A 20,911-nucleotide genomic window follows, 5' to 3' on the forward strand; every position below is an offset into this window, starting at 1 on the left:
AGACCCAAGAGGCCTATGTGGCTGGACTGCAGGAGCTAGCTGCCCTGTTAGGGGGTCAGACAAGGCATTTGTAAGACAACCTTGTCAGAGATCCATTACTGAACAAATCTGAAAAGTTTAGATCATAGCTGGACCCGCTTGTAATAAACTGGCAGGATCAGGATTAGGCCAGTCTTTATTTTATAAATTGCTTATTTTAGTTTCTAAGGTAATAGGAGTTTTGTTTAAAGAAATAAAAGAAAGAAAAAGAATAAAATACCCCAGCATTTATTAGACAGTGAAAGTCTCACACAAAAGATACGATATAGTGGAAACCCTGAGTCTGGCTTCTCAACCATACCAGCATCGTATCCTTGGCTGAAATTAAAGCCTTTATTTTTCATGGTATCACTGACATAAACATTGTCCTGTAAACCACAGGTCTCTAACTGCTTGTCTTACTACCTACATAGCCATTTATTCAAGTATAAAGGTTAAATTAAAAATAAATGAAAGCAACTGATTCATGAGTGCACTCCGGCAAAAACACAAGTTCCTGAAGCCTGATGGGGTCATTGCGGAAGATGAGAAGGTAACCAAGTAACACCAACTGCTGGCTTAGTCTTATTTATGAGAAGAAATCTGTTGCAGCAGTTCACTGGAAGCCTTTACATGGTAAACAGCAGGGCTGCCTAGCTAAAAGAGACTTTTTTTCCTCTCTCTGTAGCCTGATCTGAGATCTCTGCAAAGAGATCTCAGTAAAAAGGTCCATTTTTAGCCTGGTTTCCTACGGAAAGAAGGCTTATGCAATTACACCGTCTGTCAGTGTTTGTCTGTGGGTCCCCTTTCTTCTCCCCTTTCCTTGCCAAAAAAACATGTTTAAGCCATTGCCCAATTCCATCTAATTTTTTACAAAGAGATAGAGGTTTCAAAGGTAACTTCTGTGAAATGCAAAGTAAAGTCAATGAAAGAGACTCTAATAATGCTGTCGTTGATAAAACGGCAACCATGTGCACACACTGTGTAATATACATCAGAGAATCCACACGGGGGGGTGCCACATCAGGACAAGTCCACAGAAAACCAGGCTTCATTTGTTCTGCTGATCACAGAAAAATTTATTTTTATAATCACATTAGCTCATCCCTTAACAGGGAGAAGACCACAGTAAATGACTTGGCATTCAAAGGAAAATCAATGATAGTGGAATATCAAAGAGAAGAGGCTCCAGTCAAGATTTAAATTGCTGTTAGCAGACAATGAGCAGAGAGCTGCATGCAGTCCCCAGTAGCTCATTAATAATACTCTATTTCGGGCCCCATCCCAAGCTAGATAAAAAAAGCCAAAATCACATTTTAAAGTCATTTTCACTCCTAATGTGGTTTCTCTTCCTCACGTCAGTGCTAGCAAGTCCATAACTATGTATTCAAACAAGTCATTTTGGGTAGGATTTGTTTTAACAGGGTTGATATCAGGGAGGCAGTAGGACCACTTCCTTCATCAAAAACTCAGAACAAGATTGATTTAAATCAATTGCAAAGCCACATACGACAGTGGAGTTTCACACTGCAACAGCATGAATGGAAGATTTACCTCCTATTGAAAAGGCAATCCCACTTCCCTCTCTGCCCGTATGCATTCTTCTACTTGCCTCACTTCTGCAAATATTGGTGTCAGTTTGATTCCAGGAATTAAGCAAGCAGAAGGCTAACACAGCAGAAAAATAAGAGAGTTTTCTTCTGGTTTAACTCCTTCAACTGGCTCACCATAGAGCCAGATCTCAGTGAAACTACATCCTAAGCCAAAAGATGAATCAGCTGTAACTCACTGCAGTGATCTGCCAGAGTTTGCAGGTTTTGTAAAGAATCTGAAACAACAACTCTTACAGGTGTGAACTGCCAGACTGATCCCATGAGGATGAGTGGTATTAACATTCATCATCATCAACATATTTCTTCGTTAATTACCAACTGTGTCACTGCATATGTAAGAATAGAAAGGAATTTCACAATTCCATTTCTTGAAGAGCTGCTCATCTTACCTCAATAGTTCAGTTCCAGGCAACACAGTAAAATGGCCTTACAGTTCATGGCTGCTGAGAGAAGGGGACATCCCCCATCTCCCAAAACTCTGCTCCCGGCTGTGCACTCCTGACTAGCCTATGCTGATTTTGGCACTCGTTGGACTGCTCTGTGTGCCAACTGAACTCATTAAAATGGTGGAGAAACAGGTCCAATGAGCAGTGGCGTCATTACAAAGAAAGGGACAGGAATGCATAGCCAGGAAGAATAAAGCCTCCTTCTTTCAGCAGTCACATGTCATTAGATTGGTTCAGCTGCATGTTAAAACTACTGCTTTAGCTGAACATCCCCAAGGGGTGACATCTGAGAGAACACTGCTTTTTCTTCCCACCTCTCTCGTCTGTGAAATGAGTAATAGGAGTAAAGTCCAGAAGCCATCTAATTTCCACTAGGGGGGATCAACTCCACAAGCAAAATTAATTAAAAGATATGACTAAAATATGACACAATCTTCTTGGCTCACCTTCCTTTTACTTTTGACTATTTCCCCTCAAAAATCAAACATGTAGAAAAAGAGATAGCCTTGACCCAACCCCACTTTCCTCTCCAGTGACTGCCCTCTCTCTATTTCACCTCTAGACTCACTGCATAAGCACCTTACTACCACTGTCTGAACTTGTTCTCCATTTCCACTTTGCCTATATCAAAGCTATTCAAAGGTTCAACGGAGCTCAGAATGTGTTTAAACATTATCGTCTTTAACCAGACACAATCAACCATGTTTCACTTAAAATCTTCTCCTTTTACCTATTTGAGCCTTCCTTCCAAGTGTTCTCTGACAGATTCTCCTCATGCTCTCTCACAGAGCTGTATCCTCAGTCTTCTCCTTCTGTCCTCGCATATCTTAGCTCTGAGTTACCTCATGTGAAATACAAATACAACTACCACATCTCTGCAGATGATTCACAGATTTGCTCCTTTCCCCAGAGCTATCTCCTTCTATCCAAACTAAAATCATAGCCTTTCTCTCTCTTCTGTGGATGAGTAGCAGGAAGCTAAAGCTCAACAGAGCTAGAACATGGCTCTTTCTCTTCCCTCAAAGTCCTTCTTACTGTCTTCTTTGTTGATATCTGTGGATAACATCATCACTCTATCTGCCACTGAAGGTTTTTGTCAACTGACATCTCTGACTGTGACCTCTCTATAGATCCTAGCATCCAGGATATGTCTAAATCTTACAGATTTCTTCTATACAGCACCTCTAAGACAAAGTCCCTTTTATCCATCCTTACAAATAAGGACCTTGTTTAGGTCTTTTGTTTCCATACCTAGACTGCTGCAACACCTTTCCCTCCAGCATTAATTGATGCAGCTTGTAACACAACAACCATTAACTGCTGTAAATGCCATGATTTGACAATACAGTAAAGCTGGCTGTAGGGCTCCTATTAATGATCAAATATGCCACAGCCATCAGATGCAAACCACTAATGCAATATTAATTCACTCTGCTAATTCAAATTTGTTCAGAAAAAATGCTGATGGGATAACCTTGGACCAGCAGACATTAATGCCTGATCAGGTATTGTCAGTTTTTCCAGAGCCAGCACAAGAACTCTGTAGCATGGGCACATGCTAATGTGAGAGCAATGTGAGAGCCTGGCCATACCTGATCCAGATCAGTTTAGTAGTGCTGGGAGATCTGGCTGTGCACAAACCTGGAATTACTGACTGTTAAACCACAGCCCGAGACTGTTACCTAGATCATTACTCTGACCACATCACTTCTGTCTGTAGCTTTCTGCTAGCTCCCTCATGTGCATTGCATCAAACATTACTCACTCATCTTCATTTCCAAGAGCCTCTAAAGAGTCACCTCCCTATCCATTATCTTCCATTTTCTTTTCAGATGTTGACTCCTCCCTTCTATTGCCCACTTGTTGGATCTTTCGATCAAAACATCTTTGCCCTTTATTCCATGCTGCTTTTGAGGTGTAGGAGGAAACCATAAACATCCGACAAAATTAAGTTGCTTGAGCAGTGGGTACAAACAGACCCAAAATCACTCTGCCTGGTCTCCAGCCTGGCCTGACTCAATCTAGTTTGGGCTGTGATAGTCAAGCAGTCTCAGCACAGCACCCTGTATGCTAACATGTCCAACAAAATATTAACTTGATGAAGTTCAGTGGGCTTGACAAAGTTCTGTTCATACCTCAGCTCCCCTCCAAGTTGTGGAAGTCTCTGCTAAAGTAGAAAAAAATGCTTCATTGATGCTGCTCCAGCATGAGTCAGACCTACAGCGTATGTGTTCTGATGAGTCTAGAATGCTCAGCATTAACACAGCAAAATGTTATTTTCAAAAGAAATGATACCAGTATAGGTCATGATAATTTTCTTATGTGTTATATATTTTCAAAATTAATTCAAACAAAGGAATCAGAGAGAAAAAAGAATACTTACCAGCATATTTTAATTACATGGTCAAGTGAGAGAACACTGTATTTAGCAGAACAGTCTACAGTCTGCTATTACTTTTCCTTCAGATTATGACAGCATGGTATCTTCCTTCTGACTGCTTACAAATTTGATTTTTTGTTTAAAAAAAACAGGTAATTTTTTCTTGAAAATCTTGGCACTTTGGGTTGAGAAAATTATTTTCTTTATACCTCTTTGTCCATATAAGTACACAACTTTCCTTGATACTGGATCCTGAACATGGAGAAAAAGTACCAGAGATTTTATGTTGCATTTCAAATGAAAGGTTCTTATACCTATTTATTTTAATACTGAAACCAAAAATATCCAACCAAAACAATACTTTGGGAAAGAGGAGAAAAAGAACTACATGTGACAGAAGTGACAGACACGTTACATAATGTATTTCTGGAAGGCCTTCAGATCATATAGTGATGCGAGCTGTATGAAAACTTTCAGAGGAAAGAATGGAATACAAACTGATGGTGTCAGTTTGGAGTCTACAGGTAGAAAAATGTAATGTCACTTATCTATTCTCGGAATTGTAAAAATGAGCGACAGTTTCTGATGTAACTGTAATGTTGCAGAATTTCATGGCATGCAAGCACAAGAGCTATAAAGTATGACTTGTACCAGTGCAATTTACCAACGTCTGAAGCTAAGGTAATAAACACAAATCATGACTGATAGGAGCTTTGCCTTTCTATACTGAGGTTTTATAGAAGTGTTATATAGCAATGGCTGGCCATGGATAGCTGTAACCAGAACAAATTTCTTATATAGCTCAGATGCAGGAAAGATTAAGCGTTCATGTTTTTTTCTTCAATATTAACACTGTTAATTATCATTCTAATAAAAAACATTCAGTTAATGGACTGTGGCTGGATAGTCCTCTCAAATTACTATTATACCTTTAATTAACTTTTAAATTCTGATATTTACACATATTGATATCACATGAAAAAGTTTCTATAAAAAGGTGAAGTACAAATAATGTTCAATTTCAGATTTTTTTATTCTTATTAATACTGAAGAGGGTTTTTTTGTTATATATTAAAAATAAGGTTATAGTGTTGCAAACTAACAAGGATCATTTATAGGATTTTGTGGTCTTTCTATAAACCTTAGCCAAGAAGAATCCCAAAGCACTTAACTGTCTTTCTATAATGAAATCATTTCAGTGTCTACTGAAAAGCCGTCACTGCAGTATGGCAACAGCTTGACAGTACCCAATAATGCTGCCACACCACAGTTTATGTCAGGAAGTTTAAAAAGAAATGCCTGCACAGGGTGTTTTGGGACTTGTAACCCTCGGCAGGTGCGGACTCACATAACAAAGGCCTGGACCATCAGACTAATTCCTCGCCTCCTGAGCCTTGTTTAAACTGCAGCTTCCCTCGGTACTAGCGACAATTCACAGGGAAATACAGACCTAGGAGCTTCGAGCTGAGGTCCTAGCACTACCCACCGCGCGAGACAGGACGCTGGCTTGCTGCCTGCATGTCACTGTGATTATTTGAGATGCTCCTGTCCTGGGGTCTCCCAGGGATCGTGTGTTACACGCGGAGGGCACTGTCCTGTCAGAGATAAATACTTTCTCCCGTAAGTGCACAAGTTAAGATGCCATAGGACAGCGAAGGAGGACATGTATGAGTTCTGTCTGCTTAACTGGGCTGCCTTTCGGGAGTTTGTTGTTATTTAGGAGTAGGAGGACACCTGGCTTCAGATGGTCTTTTGGGGCTAAATCTTGAGATCTACTCACTGTAAAGGTGTAGCCCTGCTGTGTTCAACGGTTTTCGGGTAGGAGCGGGGAAGAGCAAGCAACTAAAAAAATAATAATAATCTGAGAGCTCCTGGTAGAAACTGCCCTAACGAAAAATCAACAAATTCTGGAGATGTAATACCTGGCAATTTCACAGAACTTGCTCAGCGGTATGGAGGGCATAGCCCCAGGCGAGCACTACGCCTTCGGGATGTTTTCCCCCCCTTCCAGCCACCGGCCCGCCCGGCCCCGCGGGGCGCAGCAGGGCGCCCCGTGCACCCGTCCCTTCCCCTTCACGCGTGCCCGCGTGCCTCTGTGTCTGCGGCTTTCTTGAAAAAATAAAAGGGAAGGGAGGACGGGGGAGCCGCGGCGGCCTGGCTCCCCTCCGCGCCGGGGGCAGGCCGGGCGGCCGCGGCCCGCCGGCGGCAGCAGCACCTGCCGCGCCGCCGCGGGCCGATGGCGGCGCCGGGCCGGACCGGGCCGCGCAGGCCAAGCCAGGCCAGGCCAGGCCGCGCCGAGGGGCGGCGGCGAGCGCACCGCGGCGGGCCCGGGGGGCGGCGGGGCCCTGCCGAAGTTGGGCTTGCGAACCCGGCCGCCCCCCAGCGCCCTGCCCGGGTCGTTATAAACGGGAGCTGGCGGCGCGGCGGCAGGCTGCCGCCCGGCGCTGGAGCCGAGCCGGGCCGGAGCGGCGGCGGGGAGGCGCGGGCTGCAGCTGAGGATCAGCTGCTGAGGGGAGAGGGGAGGAGTTAGCGGGGATCAGGAAGCGGCGGAGTGTCTAACACCTCTCTGCCATGGCTGGCTAAAGAAAAATCATCATAACCATAACAAGGGGGGAAGCGGGGGAGGGGAGGCGGCGGCGGGGGAAGGGGCGGCGGGCAGCGGCGGCGCGGCGCGGGCGGCAGCATGAAGCGGCGCGGCGGCCGCGGGGGCAGCATGCGGTCCGTGGTGGGGTTCCTGTCCCGGCGGGGCGTGGAGGGGGACCCCCTGCTCACCCAGGACTTCCAGCGGCGGCGCCTGCGGGGCTGCAGGAACCTCTACAAGAAGGACCTCCTGGGCCACTTCGGCTGTGTCAATGCCATTGAATTCTCCAACAATGGAGGCCAGTGGCTGGTCTCAGGTAACGCGACCCTTCCCCGTCCTTGCCCGCCGTCCCCCCCGCCCCGGGAAAGCACCTTCCTCCGCGGCCCCCTCCCTCGCGGCCCGGGGGGAGGGGAGCCGTCGTGGCCGCCAGAGCCGTTTTCCAGACCAACCATTGCGGAGAAATAATGTTTCCCAAATAGATATCTAAAATGGTTGACAGGTTTTAAATTCTATTATTTTTCCGGGGGGGGGGGGAGGGAGTCCACCCTGGACAAAGTTTTTAGGAGAGTGTTCCCAGGACTCTGGGGGTGGAAGCTGGGGGGTGTCTTTTTCTTCTCCGATTGTTTGCTTTGCCCCTTAAAAAGGGTTTTTTTATTTTAGGTGCCCGGACAGGAAACAAAACTGCAGTTTTAATTGTGGGGGCCAAGTGACATTTGTCAGGGATAACCGGAGCCGAGAGCCGGGGCTATTAACTAGGTCACTGGATGGACGGGGGGCGGCAGCAGTCGCTGCCCCTCGGGGGGGGCCGGGGCCGGGGGACACGCGTGGGGCTGCGCTTGGCCGGGGCCGGTCCCGGTCCGTGGGCGGCGGGGGAGGTGGCGGCGGGGGGCACTTCGTCATTGGGGGGGGTGGAAACGGATCGGTATATTTCAGGGACTGATGACTTTTTTGGACCCCCATCTCCTTGTCGGGCAGGGGAGCAGGATTTTTTTGTTGTTGTTCCACCTTCTTCCTGTCCTCCCCCTTCCTCCCCTCGCAGGGTGAGTTCGGGGAGGAGTGCCGGATTATTTCGTGGTGATGGGTTTTCCGGCTTTTAAATCTCCAGGGCCGCCTGCCCGGGGCCGGGGGAGCCGTGGAGGGGGGCGCTGTCAAGTGCGCGGGCGGCAGGGGCTCCACATCAGCCGCGGCCCCGCGGACGGGGGCAGCACCCCGCGGCGGGGGCGGCGGGGCCCGACAGCTCCCCGCACCCCGCAGCGGTTGGCGCAGGTGCCGCCGCCGGCGGGCTCGCAGGGGCGGCGGGGGAAGGAGGCAACTTCAGGCCGGGGCTCGGCCGGGCGCTGCAGGCCGCGCTCTCCCGGGCGGCCCTTAGCGACAGGCCGGCGAATCGAGGGCCTATCCGGCCCGCGGCGGGGCGGCGTCGCCCGGGCCCCCCGCCGCCGCCGGGCCCCGAGCCCCCGCCGAGGGCGAGCTGCGGGCTGCAGGCCGCGGGGGCCGCCGCGCCCGGCCTCCCCGCGGCGGGAGGGGGCCGCCCCGGCCGGCCGCCGCCCTCCGCCCCCCGCCGCGGCCGGGCCCGCGGCCGCTGTGCTCCCCCTTCGGGGCGGGCGTGTGCGGGCTCTGGCTGCCGGCCGGGGGCGGAGGAGGCGCCGGGCCCGGCCTGGCCCCCGCGGGCGGCGGCGGGGGGTGCGCGGGCTGCCGGTGCCCGGCCGCGGCGCCTGCTCGGGCCGCGCGGGAGCCTGTCGCGGGCAGGTGGCGGCGGCAACCCCGGGTCTAACGCGGGGGCTCGCTGGGACGTTCATTTTGTCCGTTTGCTTATTTCTAAAGACGGGGAGAATAAAAACAACCCGGCCGTGGTCTTCTGAACACAGAGTGGAAGGTGCTGCACTGAGACCTTCTTAAATTTAAGTTTCTGTCCTGAAAGAACTTATGCTCATAAGTCCAGTGACTTCTGGAATAAGTGTCCATGCAGGATCCTAGTGTTACTGTCAGGGGGTTTTGTATCTATTTACACACACCCCCAATTTTTAAGGTATGCAGCCGTTTGTCTTGCATGTGTATTTGTGTGTGTATATGTGGGTGTGCTGGGGGGAAGTGCTGATTCATCTCTTCTAAACTTCTGAGAAGTGCTAGAGGTGGCATGCTGGTTTGTGCTGGTCCTTCTCCAGTGGTGGGTAGAACTGTGTTTCAGCTTAAAACAAAGAGCTCAAGTATATCTGTTGCTGCTTTTCTGTTTTCCGTAATATGGGATTGAAAGACCGTCAGAGATTTCATTCTGTTTGCTCCAGAAAGCCTCGAGAGACACTTCAAGTCATGGTGTATCATTGAGGCACTTATCTGTGTTGACGTCCGTTCTTTAGGTAGAACCACAAAAAATTGAGGGCTGGAAGGGACTTTGAGAATTCATTTTGTCCAAACTGCCTGAATCAAGGTAGGTTCAGCCAGAGTATGGAGGCAGATGTCCCATCAAGTGGACATCTAAAGAAGCATAGGTAAAAAAGGAAGGCATTCAAACCAAGTCCGGTTTTCCATTTCCTAACTTCTTTTAAACCATACAAAATGTTTACAGAGGGTAAGATTTTTCTCAGTGTGTAAGCAATAATATGGTACTAGAGTTGTACTCTCCTAAATTTCAGGAGAGAATTAAAACACCTATTTCATTCTTAGTTTAAAAAAAAAAAAGTGGGGGGATGAATGTTTAAATTAAATGTGTTAGCAGTGCACAAATTTGGGATAATTAAAACCAGATTACCTTTAGTCTGACCTTGTGTTGATGCCCTGAGAACATGAAGAGCTCTAATTAGGGTAACTGTTTTTAACAAAGTTTTACTTTATCTGTGACCACAAAATCTAGAGTGCTTTATGTCCCATAGCAACAGCAGGCAGCTGCTTTGTTCTTCATTCAAGAATAAGAAGCTTAAAAGGCAAAAGGTTTATGGATACTCTGTTAAATTTCATATAACATTACACTCAAAACACTCCCCTTTTTAAGGTCATACTTAATCTTGAAACTCTGAGAAATAGCAAAAGCAGGAAAACAAAACAGTGAGAAGGAGAGCTCAGATGAAAGCTAAAGGAGGGGTATAAGCTGCCTGTACTCTGAAGCAGCTATATCAGAAAATTTCAGAAGACTTTCAAATGTAGATAAAGCCTTAGAATAGATGGTATGTGGGTCTGTCCGCCCTCAAAATAGTCAGTGTGCTGAGGTAAGGATGAGATGTTGGATGCTTCCATCTGCGCTTGTACCAGCTAAGAGGGTTGACGTGGGGATGGGAGTGTGTGAACAGGGAGAATGCTAGCAGTCCTTCCAGTTGCTCAGTTTTAAGTAATACCTACATCCTTGACATACAGAAGTCTGTCTCAGCTAATTGACTTGTTAACAACTTAGACTTGGTAAGGGCTGTTTTAAGTACAACTGATACAGTGCATTCATACTGACTGTGCTGACTGTACTTAAATGCTAGCCTGCATCCAAATCAGTGCTGTTCTCATCTGTATTGACTGGAATGCTTTTTTTGGTTACATAGCCCACATTTTTTTTGACATATCTCCCAGAAGCAAATCTTAGAGCCTGTAAGGCTAATGATTACTGTTTCAGTAAACATTTCAAACTGCTTAAACAGGGCTTACATCACAGTTCCAGATACTTTTCCTGTTAGGATTTTGGAGAGAACTTCAGTGTCGACAAGCCTCAGCAGGCCTTTTGGAAAGCACGTTTAAAACTACTTTGTATCTTAACCTCACTAAATCTTGTATTAGAGATTATACATTTGATAGTAATTAATTTTGTTCCAGAGGTTGGTTTCAAGTACTTCTTTCCAGTTGATCGCTTCAAAGTTAGATAATTTAGGTTGGGGGTCCATCTGTAAGCTTTTGCTGTGCCTCTAGGGAACTTTACAGTGTCACTTTAGAGAGGGGGAGAGAGGCACTAATGTATTGGGGTAGGAGCGCTAGAGGAGGTGACAGGCATAAGAAGATGAAATAAAGAAAATTAAGAGATAAATGAAAGGAGGAAATGGAGACTCAGAAGATGCAATGTGACAGGTAGGAAAGACACAGCTGTAGAATGACCCAAGGGAAGAGGAAAGCTTAACACGTAAGAAATGTGTAAGTGAGTCTGAAATTAGTTAAAACTAGCTGCTGGATGTATTTGAAAGATTTCATTGGACAAAGTGTCTCTCTGCAGCTTTTCATATCCTATGTGGTGGTCTGTTTCTGTTAACAGTTTAAGAGAAACACATGGCTGTCAGTGCCTGGAAATTAAATTCACCATGCAGTGATATTCAACTGACTTCTACCTTCAGATACTCTAGGCATCTCTTTGTAATTTAACTTCTTAAAAGTGATCTCTTCTTAGCCTGTCTAGTAGACTTGCTTTCCCCCACTGTCAAGTTTGGTGGGTATGTTTTCCTATTTATCGGGCTGCCATTTTTCATGCTTGCTATCTCATATGAACATAAGTATCTGTTTATCAGAAGCTCCTACTTTTTTTCCTGCTTTAAATTGCACCTTTAAGATAACTTCTGGGAAATGCTATAATCTGAGGCTGACTTAATCCATGCATGTGTTCTTTTCCTCTAACTCTCTCTGCTGCTTTTCCCCTCACTAGATAATGCAAAAATTAATAGCACTCCTATGATTGTAAATTTGTAGGGATGCAAGAAAGTGCTGGTAATTCACCTGTCATTCTGTTGCCAGGCAAATCTGAAGAAGCATGAGGCTAAAACAGTGGAATGAGGTGACCTTAGCAACAGTAGTGGAATATTACATTCTGAGTTAATGGAACTACATATCAAGTATATTTTAAAGCAGGCTAGTCCTGTTCTTAGCCTTTTTGCATCAAGTAGAATTTTGCAGGAGAAGGGATCTTAGGTCCAATTACTACTTGATATTTTCATTAATGACTAAGAAATTATTAAATTTAAAGGTGATGCAAGGCAGTAATCATTTTGGAGGACAGGATTTGAATTTAAAACTAATTAGAGAAATAACCTGGAGAAAAATTGGAGTGCAGTTTGGTAAGAACATGTGCAAACTACAGCACTCAAACAAAAATAGTCAGCTGTACAAATGCACTATGGAGACTAGGCAGTAGTCTTGTAGAAGATGCAAATCTTCAGCTAAATAAAAGTGTTTTTAATTATTATTACGTAAAGTTATAAACTTTTCTTTGGCTGCTGGGTATAGGACAAAGAAATGCTCTTAAATTGTAGCAAGGAAGATTTTAGGATGCAGTTTGATCTTAGGCCTGATGTGCTATAACTAGGATCTGCTCCCAGGAGGTGCAGCTTCCCCCCCTGCCTTCACCGGGGTGTTCATTCCCCCCCCCCCTTCATTTCCCTCTCCCTTGTGTGCAATGTGTCATATATGTGTATGGCTTAAAGTCATAAGCTGGTATGATGGAAGTGTCCCCAGAGGAGGAGGGACTGGGAGACTCCGTTTGTCAAGGGTTAACTCTCTGTCAGGTCAGCCTCTTGAACCTGCTCCTCCTCTGGCTGCATCAGCACTGGAGTCAATGCAAGGGAATAGCAGGAGCACATGGCAAGGGGGAGTGGGATTATGTGTAAAGTCAAACTGCACCCTTAGGCTAGATATTAGGATAATCTGCCTAATGGCAAGGATAAGGAAGCACTGAAATAGGCTGCCTAAGGAGGGTGTGAAATCTAGTCTAAACAGGATCTGCACATCTACTGAGAATAATTCAGACACACTTTTGCCCAAAGCCAGGATCAAATAAGTAACTTCTTGAAATACCTTCCGATCCCACTTTCTATAATTTCTGCAACTTCTTTAGTAGATATAAGCAATTAGATTTATCTTTAATGCTCTGATTTACAAGTGTTGCCCACTTGCAGTATTGGTTCTTCAGTGACTGGGCCGGAACATATGGGAGGCAAGGAAATTTAGCGGTCTTGGGCTTTGTGCACAGTAGGTAAGGCTGGTGGGCTTAGAAACTTCATAGTCCTGACTGGTATGATTTTTGGAGTGCTTCTGTCTGCACGCAAGAGCTCCAGAGTGGTTCATTAGCTGTGTAGATCCTGTTTAGACTAGATTTGCTTTCAGCAAGAGAATGTGCTGGTCCCATTTGAACCATTTTAGGGCTAACGAGGACAGTGCTGGATCACTTCAGGTAGACCACTGTTACTGTGAGGTAGACTCTCCTCTTCCAAAGTTAACTGTACTAGAGTTTACTGGCTACCTATTCAGATGATACAGCCCAGGAAACATTTTAGGGAAGAACTAGTTCAAAAGCAGGGCAAAACTGGAATGCTTTGGTTTAGGAACCGTGGCGACAGTGAACTGTTTGTGCTTAAATATATGCCATGCTAATTCAGCTCGGACCTGTTTAGTTATCTAAAATAGGCATATTCTACCTGTAATGTTTGTCTATGCTGCTTTAGAAGAAAAACAAACCTTTTTTTTTTGTCTCCATCCCCCACCCTTCTTTTTTTAAGATCTTGGGGTAAGCAGCATGCAAAAACTATTCTGAAGTAGACAAACGGTGAGGAAAACAGATTTCCTTTGTGTTGATAGGAACTAGGAGATCGTCAAGGGGAGACGCATAGCAGACCTCATAGCACAGCTATAAGCACCTTGTCTTCATGGTGCATCTGTTTCAGGACAGCTATCCGAGGATTTAAAAATGAAGCTTTCTTTTTATGTATGTTGTGTTATGCATGTTCTGAGTAGAATTCCTTATTCCTCCCTGGGTGTCTCACCAACATTAGTCAGAAGGGCCTAAGAATTAACAACGTATTCCCAGTAACTTGGGGCAGAGGAAGAAGCATGTGCATTTATGTATTTTTATTTGTGTGTGCCTGTAAGAATTGGGATACCGTATTTCTCTATGTCAACAGTAATATGGAAAGGTGATAAAATTCCTGGCCTCTCTGACCACAAATATTTCTTTAGCCTGACTTCTCTTCCTGTGTGACTTTCACTTTGCAAGTTGAGGCAGGTGTGACCTGTAATGAACACTAAAGTACCTGACTAATTAAAGCTTTTGAATTATGATTCCTCTCTGAAAAGTAACTGTAGAATGGCATTGTGTGATTCCAAGCTGGGTAACACAAACTTTAATTTTTCAAATTGTCAGTCATGCAGACAGATATAAACAGAATTGGTGAGAAAAGATAAAATAGAATTGAAGCTTCTTCCACATCATTTTATAGGTGTCAAAGCTATTCCTTCTGGCACCTTTGCAATTCTGTTGTTCCAGGCAGCTTTCACAGTTTAAATTAGTTGGGATTTTCAGGAGCAACTCTAGCCTGGTACAGAGGAGGTTCTAATCTGCTGTTATTGTTTTTTGGCTTAGAAGTGCTAAAGGATCCAAACCCCCATAAAGCTGTCATTTTTTAATGTGTATACACACACGCACACACACACACTACATTCTCATACCTTTTTTCATCAGGAAACTTTTACACTTTGTTCAAACATTATTAATGGTATCATAACTGAATAAAGCAGTGCTGGGGTATACTTGAAAGTGATTGCAGCTACCATTGTAAATTTGTAGGTAGGTTGTTGCATTTGAACTTTGTGTAATATAAATTTAAAAAAAAAATTGTTCTTGAAAACTGATCTTATGTTTTCTAGATACCTCTCACATCTTCACGTGACTTTCTTTGCAGAAGTCTGAAACACTTACTTGCACTCTTTAAAACTTTCCAAAAAATTATTTTCAGATTCTGTGACATCATGAGATCGAAAATTACAAATTCAAGACTTCTTGTGGGACTTCAGTTGGTAGAAAGTTCCCTTGTAAAGCCCTGGCAGCTAAGATATTTTCATGAAGGAGACCATACATCCAGGTTTCCCAGGTGTGTAGTAAAGGGATTGATGTTGGTACATGCCCTGTATCCTGTAGCTAGGTACAGTTGGTCCCTTTCAGGGGAGCACTGGATTTAGTGCACAGAGTTGTGATGCATTTATGCAGTAGGTCCAGTGCTTTTGGAAAGTGTTGAATGGCTCCTGCTTCACAGGTTACAGAATTGGTGTTTGTGCATATTAAGTGCACCATACTTTGAAAAAATATTAATTAATCTTTGTTCACTGATCAGCTGTACAGAACAAATGCTGTAGGCCCAGAGTTTCCAATAATTCTCAGACTTAGGATGTATAGCATGCATGCATGTTGTCCCTGACAAATTCTAGTTCACATCTACTGAGTGTAAAAGATCATATCTTCATGCTTTCTTTACTGTCTCCCTGCATACCTGTTCATCCAGCTGTGTGCCTACCTGCTCCCCTCCCTTATTCCAGCTTCTAAGGCTCGAATTTTGGTAATGGAGGTTGTGTTTTCTGACTTGCACCTCTCCTGGCTTCATTCGCATAAGACTTGCCTTTTCATGAGCATCTTTGCCTGTGACTTAACAGTTCTGTTCTCTTGTATGATAGCATAGAGGCTAGCAAAATGTTCTTTTCAGCTGCAGAAGTGGCAGAAGTGTTCTTTTCTGTCTGTGACTGGATACGTTGATGAAGATTTTTCTTACTGGTGGAACTGACCTTAATTCAGAAGTATTTCTGGAATAGCTGAATGGGAGGTAGAAGGGAACACACTTCCAACCCGATTAACATTGTCATGTTAATAAACTTTCCTGTCTCAGTGGGGCATGGGGTGGGGAGAGGGGAATAAAAGTGAGGCAAGAAAGAGGAGTTTAGAAGTTCTGAAAGACAAGTATGTGTAATACAGTAATACATTGATGGAGAAAGGACAGAATTGCATGTTTCCCGGAGGGAGGGGAGCATCTAAGCTCCTGAGCTGTGCAGCATGTGCCATTGCAAAGGCAAACAGTTCTCAGCCTGTTGTAGTGTTGGATATTCAGTAATGTACCCCCTTGTACCAAACTCTTATGGAGATCTAGGGGGCTGGGAGGAAAGATGCATTTGGATTTAGTAGGGATTGTCGTTTCTATCCTGGAGGCAGAGGAAACAGGCGCTCAGGTGCAGCAACTCTAGAAGAGATGATAGTGGCAATTTAACACTGCCAAAAACTTTTCTGCACAGCTTGCAGTTTCTGTATCTCCTACCATACTGTAGGTGCACTGAAGTGTGTAGCCAGGGAACCACAGTAGTGTTTGTTGGCTCTGGTGATCTTCATTGTTTCTGTCTATACCTGGACTAGGTGAGCAGTGGAAATGAATAGCAATTTGCTGTTGTAGTGAGACTCCTAGATAGCAATGGTTGTTACACTTCTCAGGTAGAAGGATATGTAGACTTAGTGCAGTGGTTTTGCAGATTGCTTTGCTGTGTAAACAGTTAACAACAGTATGCTATTATGTTTTGCTTTGAAATATCTCTTACAGAAATCCTGAAATACAAAAGGTGTAATCTGATAGAAGTAATGTTGGTGTTCACCTGCCTTAAACGTTACCTAAATTGTTTGCCATGTAGTGATAACTTTAAGACCTGTCTACTGGCAACTTCAGAAAGTAAACCACTTTAAGTATGACAATCACTTCCAGATTTTAGCATGACTAAAATGGTCATATATTTCCGTGTTCACCTTTTTCTATGTCCCCTTACTACTAGCTCATCTGAAATCACTAGGGCACAAATACAAACTTTCTCTGTTTCTAGTTAGAAATTTTCATGTTTCTAACTAGAAAGGAATCTAAGCTCCCACTAGTTTAGTTATCCATAAATTACCTTAATTTTTTTCTGAACCTATCGTATTTGACTCTTGCTTCTGGTAGTTATCAAATGCATCATAAATCTTTTTATCATGTATTACCTGTTTGCTCTGTAAAGTACAAAATCAGAAGAAGGAACTACACTGTTAATTTCTTGGGGCACTGATAAACGTAACACACAGCTGTACTGTCTGTCAAAGTGATTGTCAAAATCTGTAAAGAGACTTAAAGGCTTAGAGACTGTTAACTTAAAAGATGTTTGACATAATTCAGTTTCATGGGAAAAATTCCTAATAGCATCATAGGATGTGAAAAGTTTTAAGAAATCTGATTAATCATGAATTCTATTTATGCATTTACCTCTTCTTGAAGTATAATGCAGACCAATTAATTTCAGTTTCCTTTTGTCTGTTTCATGCCTTTTTCCTGCTGGGTAGCAGCTCCGAAGGCACTGAGCTTATGCTTTTGATTGTGCAAAGAAGCAGTACATTTTTTTTAACTGAAATCAACATGTTTCTAGGGGCGCTTCTGATGCCATTCTCTTTTGTTTGTGATTAAAGACAGATACCAAAAATATTTTGAGTCTGACTTGAAAAAGCTTTGTTCAGATTTTTACAGACATCCAGAATTGATGTTGAGAGTGCTATTAAATACAATAGTATCTTGAATTCTTTTTCTTTCCTAATAAACTTATGTTTAATGCAATTAAAGCATGAACATTGGTTAACACTTCTTTTCTTTCTAAGAGTTTACCAGACAGAAAAGGAGACACTTGAATATATTTGTGGCTATATTGTGAATTTTGCACTGAGAATTACAACTAGGCAAACAATTAGAAAAAGTATAGTAAGCTGTAAAGCAAGACAGATTTGAACTTCCTTGCCTCAGTTATCCTCTTTGTCAGGAGTTCACATCTTTCCTACCCTTTACAGGTCCAGAAGTGTGCCATTACTGTGCAGGCTGAAGTTTTATGAATGCTTCAATAAAATCTTTAATGGTTGCATGTTAGTCCTGTAGCCAACCTATGTTATAAAGGCTTTGCAAAGACTGCTAGTGGAAATACAGCTGTCAGTGAGAAGGGAAAAAAATTACTGGTGTATTTAAACTGTGTTCATGAATAACATAATCAATGCTGGCAACTAGGAGTTGGTGTGGAAGCATTTTGCCGACATGCATATGTTAGTTTGGAATGTCTGGCTTCTACAACTTGCTACCTACCAGTAAAATCCCCAGTGTCCTGGTACCTAGTTTGTCAGTATATATTGGCAGGACAGTAGCTTTTTATTCCAAACTTTTCCTGATGCTTTCTGTTTTCATTAATATTAATTAAATACTTGATTACATGGCACCTTAATGTAAATGCTCCTCTATGTATCCAAACCCTTGCAATGGTTAAAAGTTTTATGCTAATTAGGGTTTCAGCAAAGCCTTTTATGAATAGCTGCAGAATTAAATAACTTGTGTCTGTCATCAGTTTACACATGGCTCAGGCAGTAATGCAGGTTTCTTTCTTTTTTGTAGGAGGGGATGACCGCCGGGTCCTACTTTGGCATATGGAGGAAGCCATCCACTCAAGAGTCAAACCAGTTCAGCTGAAAGGGGAGCATCACTCTAACATCTTTTGCCTTGCTTTCAACAGTGGAAATACAAAAGTGTTTTCTGGAGGTAAGGAAGGTAGAGAGCCCTGATTTGAGGAGTCTGCATTATGAGTGCCTTAGAGTAGAAGCCATGAGTGAGATCCTCCCCCACATGAAAGATCTTTTCCAGATCCTTAGGGGATTATGGTAGTTGTCCTTAATCAACAGCTGAAGGTTGTCTGGTAACAGGGAATTCTTTGGCTGGACTTGATCTAGCACAACATTCTCGATTTGGTCATGCTTCTCCTTTTCCCAAATCCTAGTCTAAGGGCATTGTGTCTCAAGCTGTTATGAGAATCCTGGATCCAGATCTGTCCAGTCTTGTGCAATAGACTGTGAAAAGTCGTCTTTATCATTCCCTCTTAGCTGTGCCGAGAGCAGACCCTGCATCCTGTCTGGCACTCCAGGCTGGTATTTAAGAAACCCTACTGCTTGTAGCTAATTTTAACACACCCCTAGATTGGTAATGAAAGGCTATTGCCATCTGTTGGTGGGTCACTTTTTCTCAGATCTCATTTCAGTACTTGCCAGATAAGCATCTGCCTTTTAAAACTATTGGCACATTAGGCTGTAATTGGCCTTGCTATTCTTCATCATCTTTTTGGACATAAATAAACTTTCTGTTAAAAATTGGATTTCCACCTTAAAGCCAATGTAAGGAGAGACATGTGGTGGAAGCAGACATGTATTTGTTCTGGGGTGACAACCCTAGAACTTAGTTAAATTCATCTTTCCCCTCACTGCTTATTTTTGAAGCACTAAGGTGGGGAGGAGAAACTGAGTGAGAGGAGAAGGAAAAGGAGTGTCATTTAAATACTTACTCACTAAAGACTGTCCAAATGTAGTCAATGTACTTTTCTGCTGTACTTCACTTCTCTGTCTGACATGATTATGGAAGGGATAGGAATATGTATCCTTCATCAGCCTCTCCATTAACATATAGATAAGCTTATTTTAGGATATTTTTAGAATGCTTGGTCAGAGCCTTTTTTTTATCTTTCTCCACTGAGATTTGTAAACTGTAAGTCAGTGCTATAAACTGATTCTGAGCACGTGAGTGGTGGAAACTTACCATTCTTTAATGCTGTGCTGAAACTAAATCATCTCAAAAAAAAAAAAAAGTCAAGGTTTAAGATAGTGTCAAATCTGAAGGGCAAAGTGATCACAGAATCACAGAATCGCTGAGGTTGGAAGGGACCTCTGGAGATCATCTAGTCCAACCCCCCTGCTCAAGCAGGGTCACCTAGAGCACATTGCACAGGATTGCATCCAGGCGCGTTTTGAATATCTGCAGAGAAGGAGACTCCACCACCTCTCTGGGCAACCTGTTCCAGTACTCTGTCACCCTCACAGTGAAAAAGTTTTTACTCATGTTCAGATGGAAGTGTCTGTGTTTAAGTTTGTGCCCATTTCCTCGCGTCCTGTCGCTCGGCACCACTGAAAAGAGTCTGGTCCCATCCTCTCGACACCCTCCCTTCAGATACTTGTACACGTTGATAAGATCTCCTCTCAGCCTTCTCTTCTCCAAGCTAAACAGGCCCAGCTCTCTCAGCCTTTCCTCATAAGAGAGATGTTCCAGTCCCCTAATCATCTTTGTGGCCCTTCGCTGCACTTGCTCCAGTAGTGCCACATCCCTCTTGTACTGGGGAGCCCAGAACTGGACGCAGTACTCCAGATGTGGCCTCAGCAGGGCTGAGTAGAGGGGGAGGATCACCTCCCTCGACCTGCTGGCAACACTCTTCCTGATGCACCCCAGGATACCATTGGCCTTCTTGGCCACAAGGGCACATTGCTGCCTCATGCTTAACTTGGTGTCCACCAGCACTCCCAGGTCCTTCTCAGCAGAGCTGCTTTCCAGCAGGTCAACCCCCAACCTGTACTGGTGCATGGGGTTATTCCTCCCCAGGTGATGCGGATGTACTAAACATTGGGATGGAAAAAAACCCCAAACTGTAGAATATTGATGCCTGTCTCGATTCTTGGGGCTGGTTTTGGTGTTATGATAGAGACAGCAGTCCACACTGTTTTCAAATTAATGTATCTGCATGAGGCCTGTAGTGATTCCAATGAAATTTTGGGCTGCAGTCTGTTTAGCTTCAGTTTGAATTTAGACAAATGCAACCTTACATGAATATTCAAGTGATGTACTGACAGATAACCTGTGCTGAGTCTTGCTGGAGCTTCTGTAATGGTTCTTTCCCAATTTCAACCCAACCTTCTGTCCATTGTGCCACGCTGTCAGAGTGTACTGTTGTCACAGGAAGGGCAGCAGAATGGTTTGTCTGTGCCTTGCCGCTATAGTTAACACTGCAGTTGATTTATATCATTGATTATGATGGATTTTTGCTATGATGCCAGATTAGATGAGCTGTGACAGCTGATGCACAGATAAACTGGCCATTCTCATCTTTTTCTCTTCCTCTTGTCCATATATACACACTGTGCCTCTGCCAGAAATTATTTCCAATGGAGGAGTTGGGAGCTCTTTCAGCTGCTCCACCAAGATTCTCAGAGCTTGTCTGGCAGGGCTGTGAGTCTGACTCTTGGATCCTTTGGAAAGAGTCATTTTGCTGCATGGCCTAGATCTACCATCTGTTTTATCTTCAG

General features: G+C 44.0%; 1 protein-coding gene across 3 annotated transcripts in view; it reads left to right on the top strand.

Annotated features, from left to right (window-relative positions):
- The first annotated feature begins 7,111 nt into the window (after positions 1 to 7,111).
- Positions 7,112 to 20,911, top strand: part of DCAF5 (DDB1 and CUL4 associated factor 5) — a 77,967-nt gene continuing 64,167 nt past the window's right edge. The window contains exons 1-2 of one of the 3 annotated variants that reach the window (XM_013959548.2): positions 7,112 to 7,354; positions 18,189 to 18,332. In XM_013959548.2, coding sequence (XP_013815002.2) covers positions 7,141 to 7,354; positions 18,189 to 18,332 — 358 coding nt within the window. In that variant the 5' untranslated portion in view covers positions 7,112 to 7,140. Of the gene's footprint in view, positions 7,355 to 8,795; positions 9,065 to 14,735; positions 14,856 to 18,188; positions 18,333 to 20,911 lie in introns of those variants that run through there. The other 2 variants (XM_067296557.1, XM_067296556.1) reach the window with 2 other exon arrangements.

This window comes from Apteryx mantelli, chromosome 4 (assembly GCF_036417845.1).
Source record: "Apteryx mantelli isolate bAptMan1 chromosome 4, bAptMan1.hap1, whole genome shotgun sequence".
NCBI lineage: Eukaryota > Metazoa > Chordata > Aves > Apterygiformes > Apterygidae > Apteryx > Apteryx mantelli.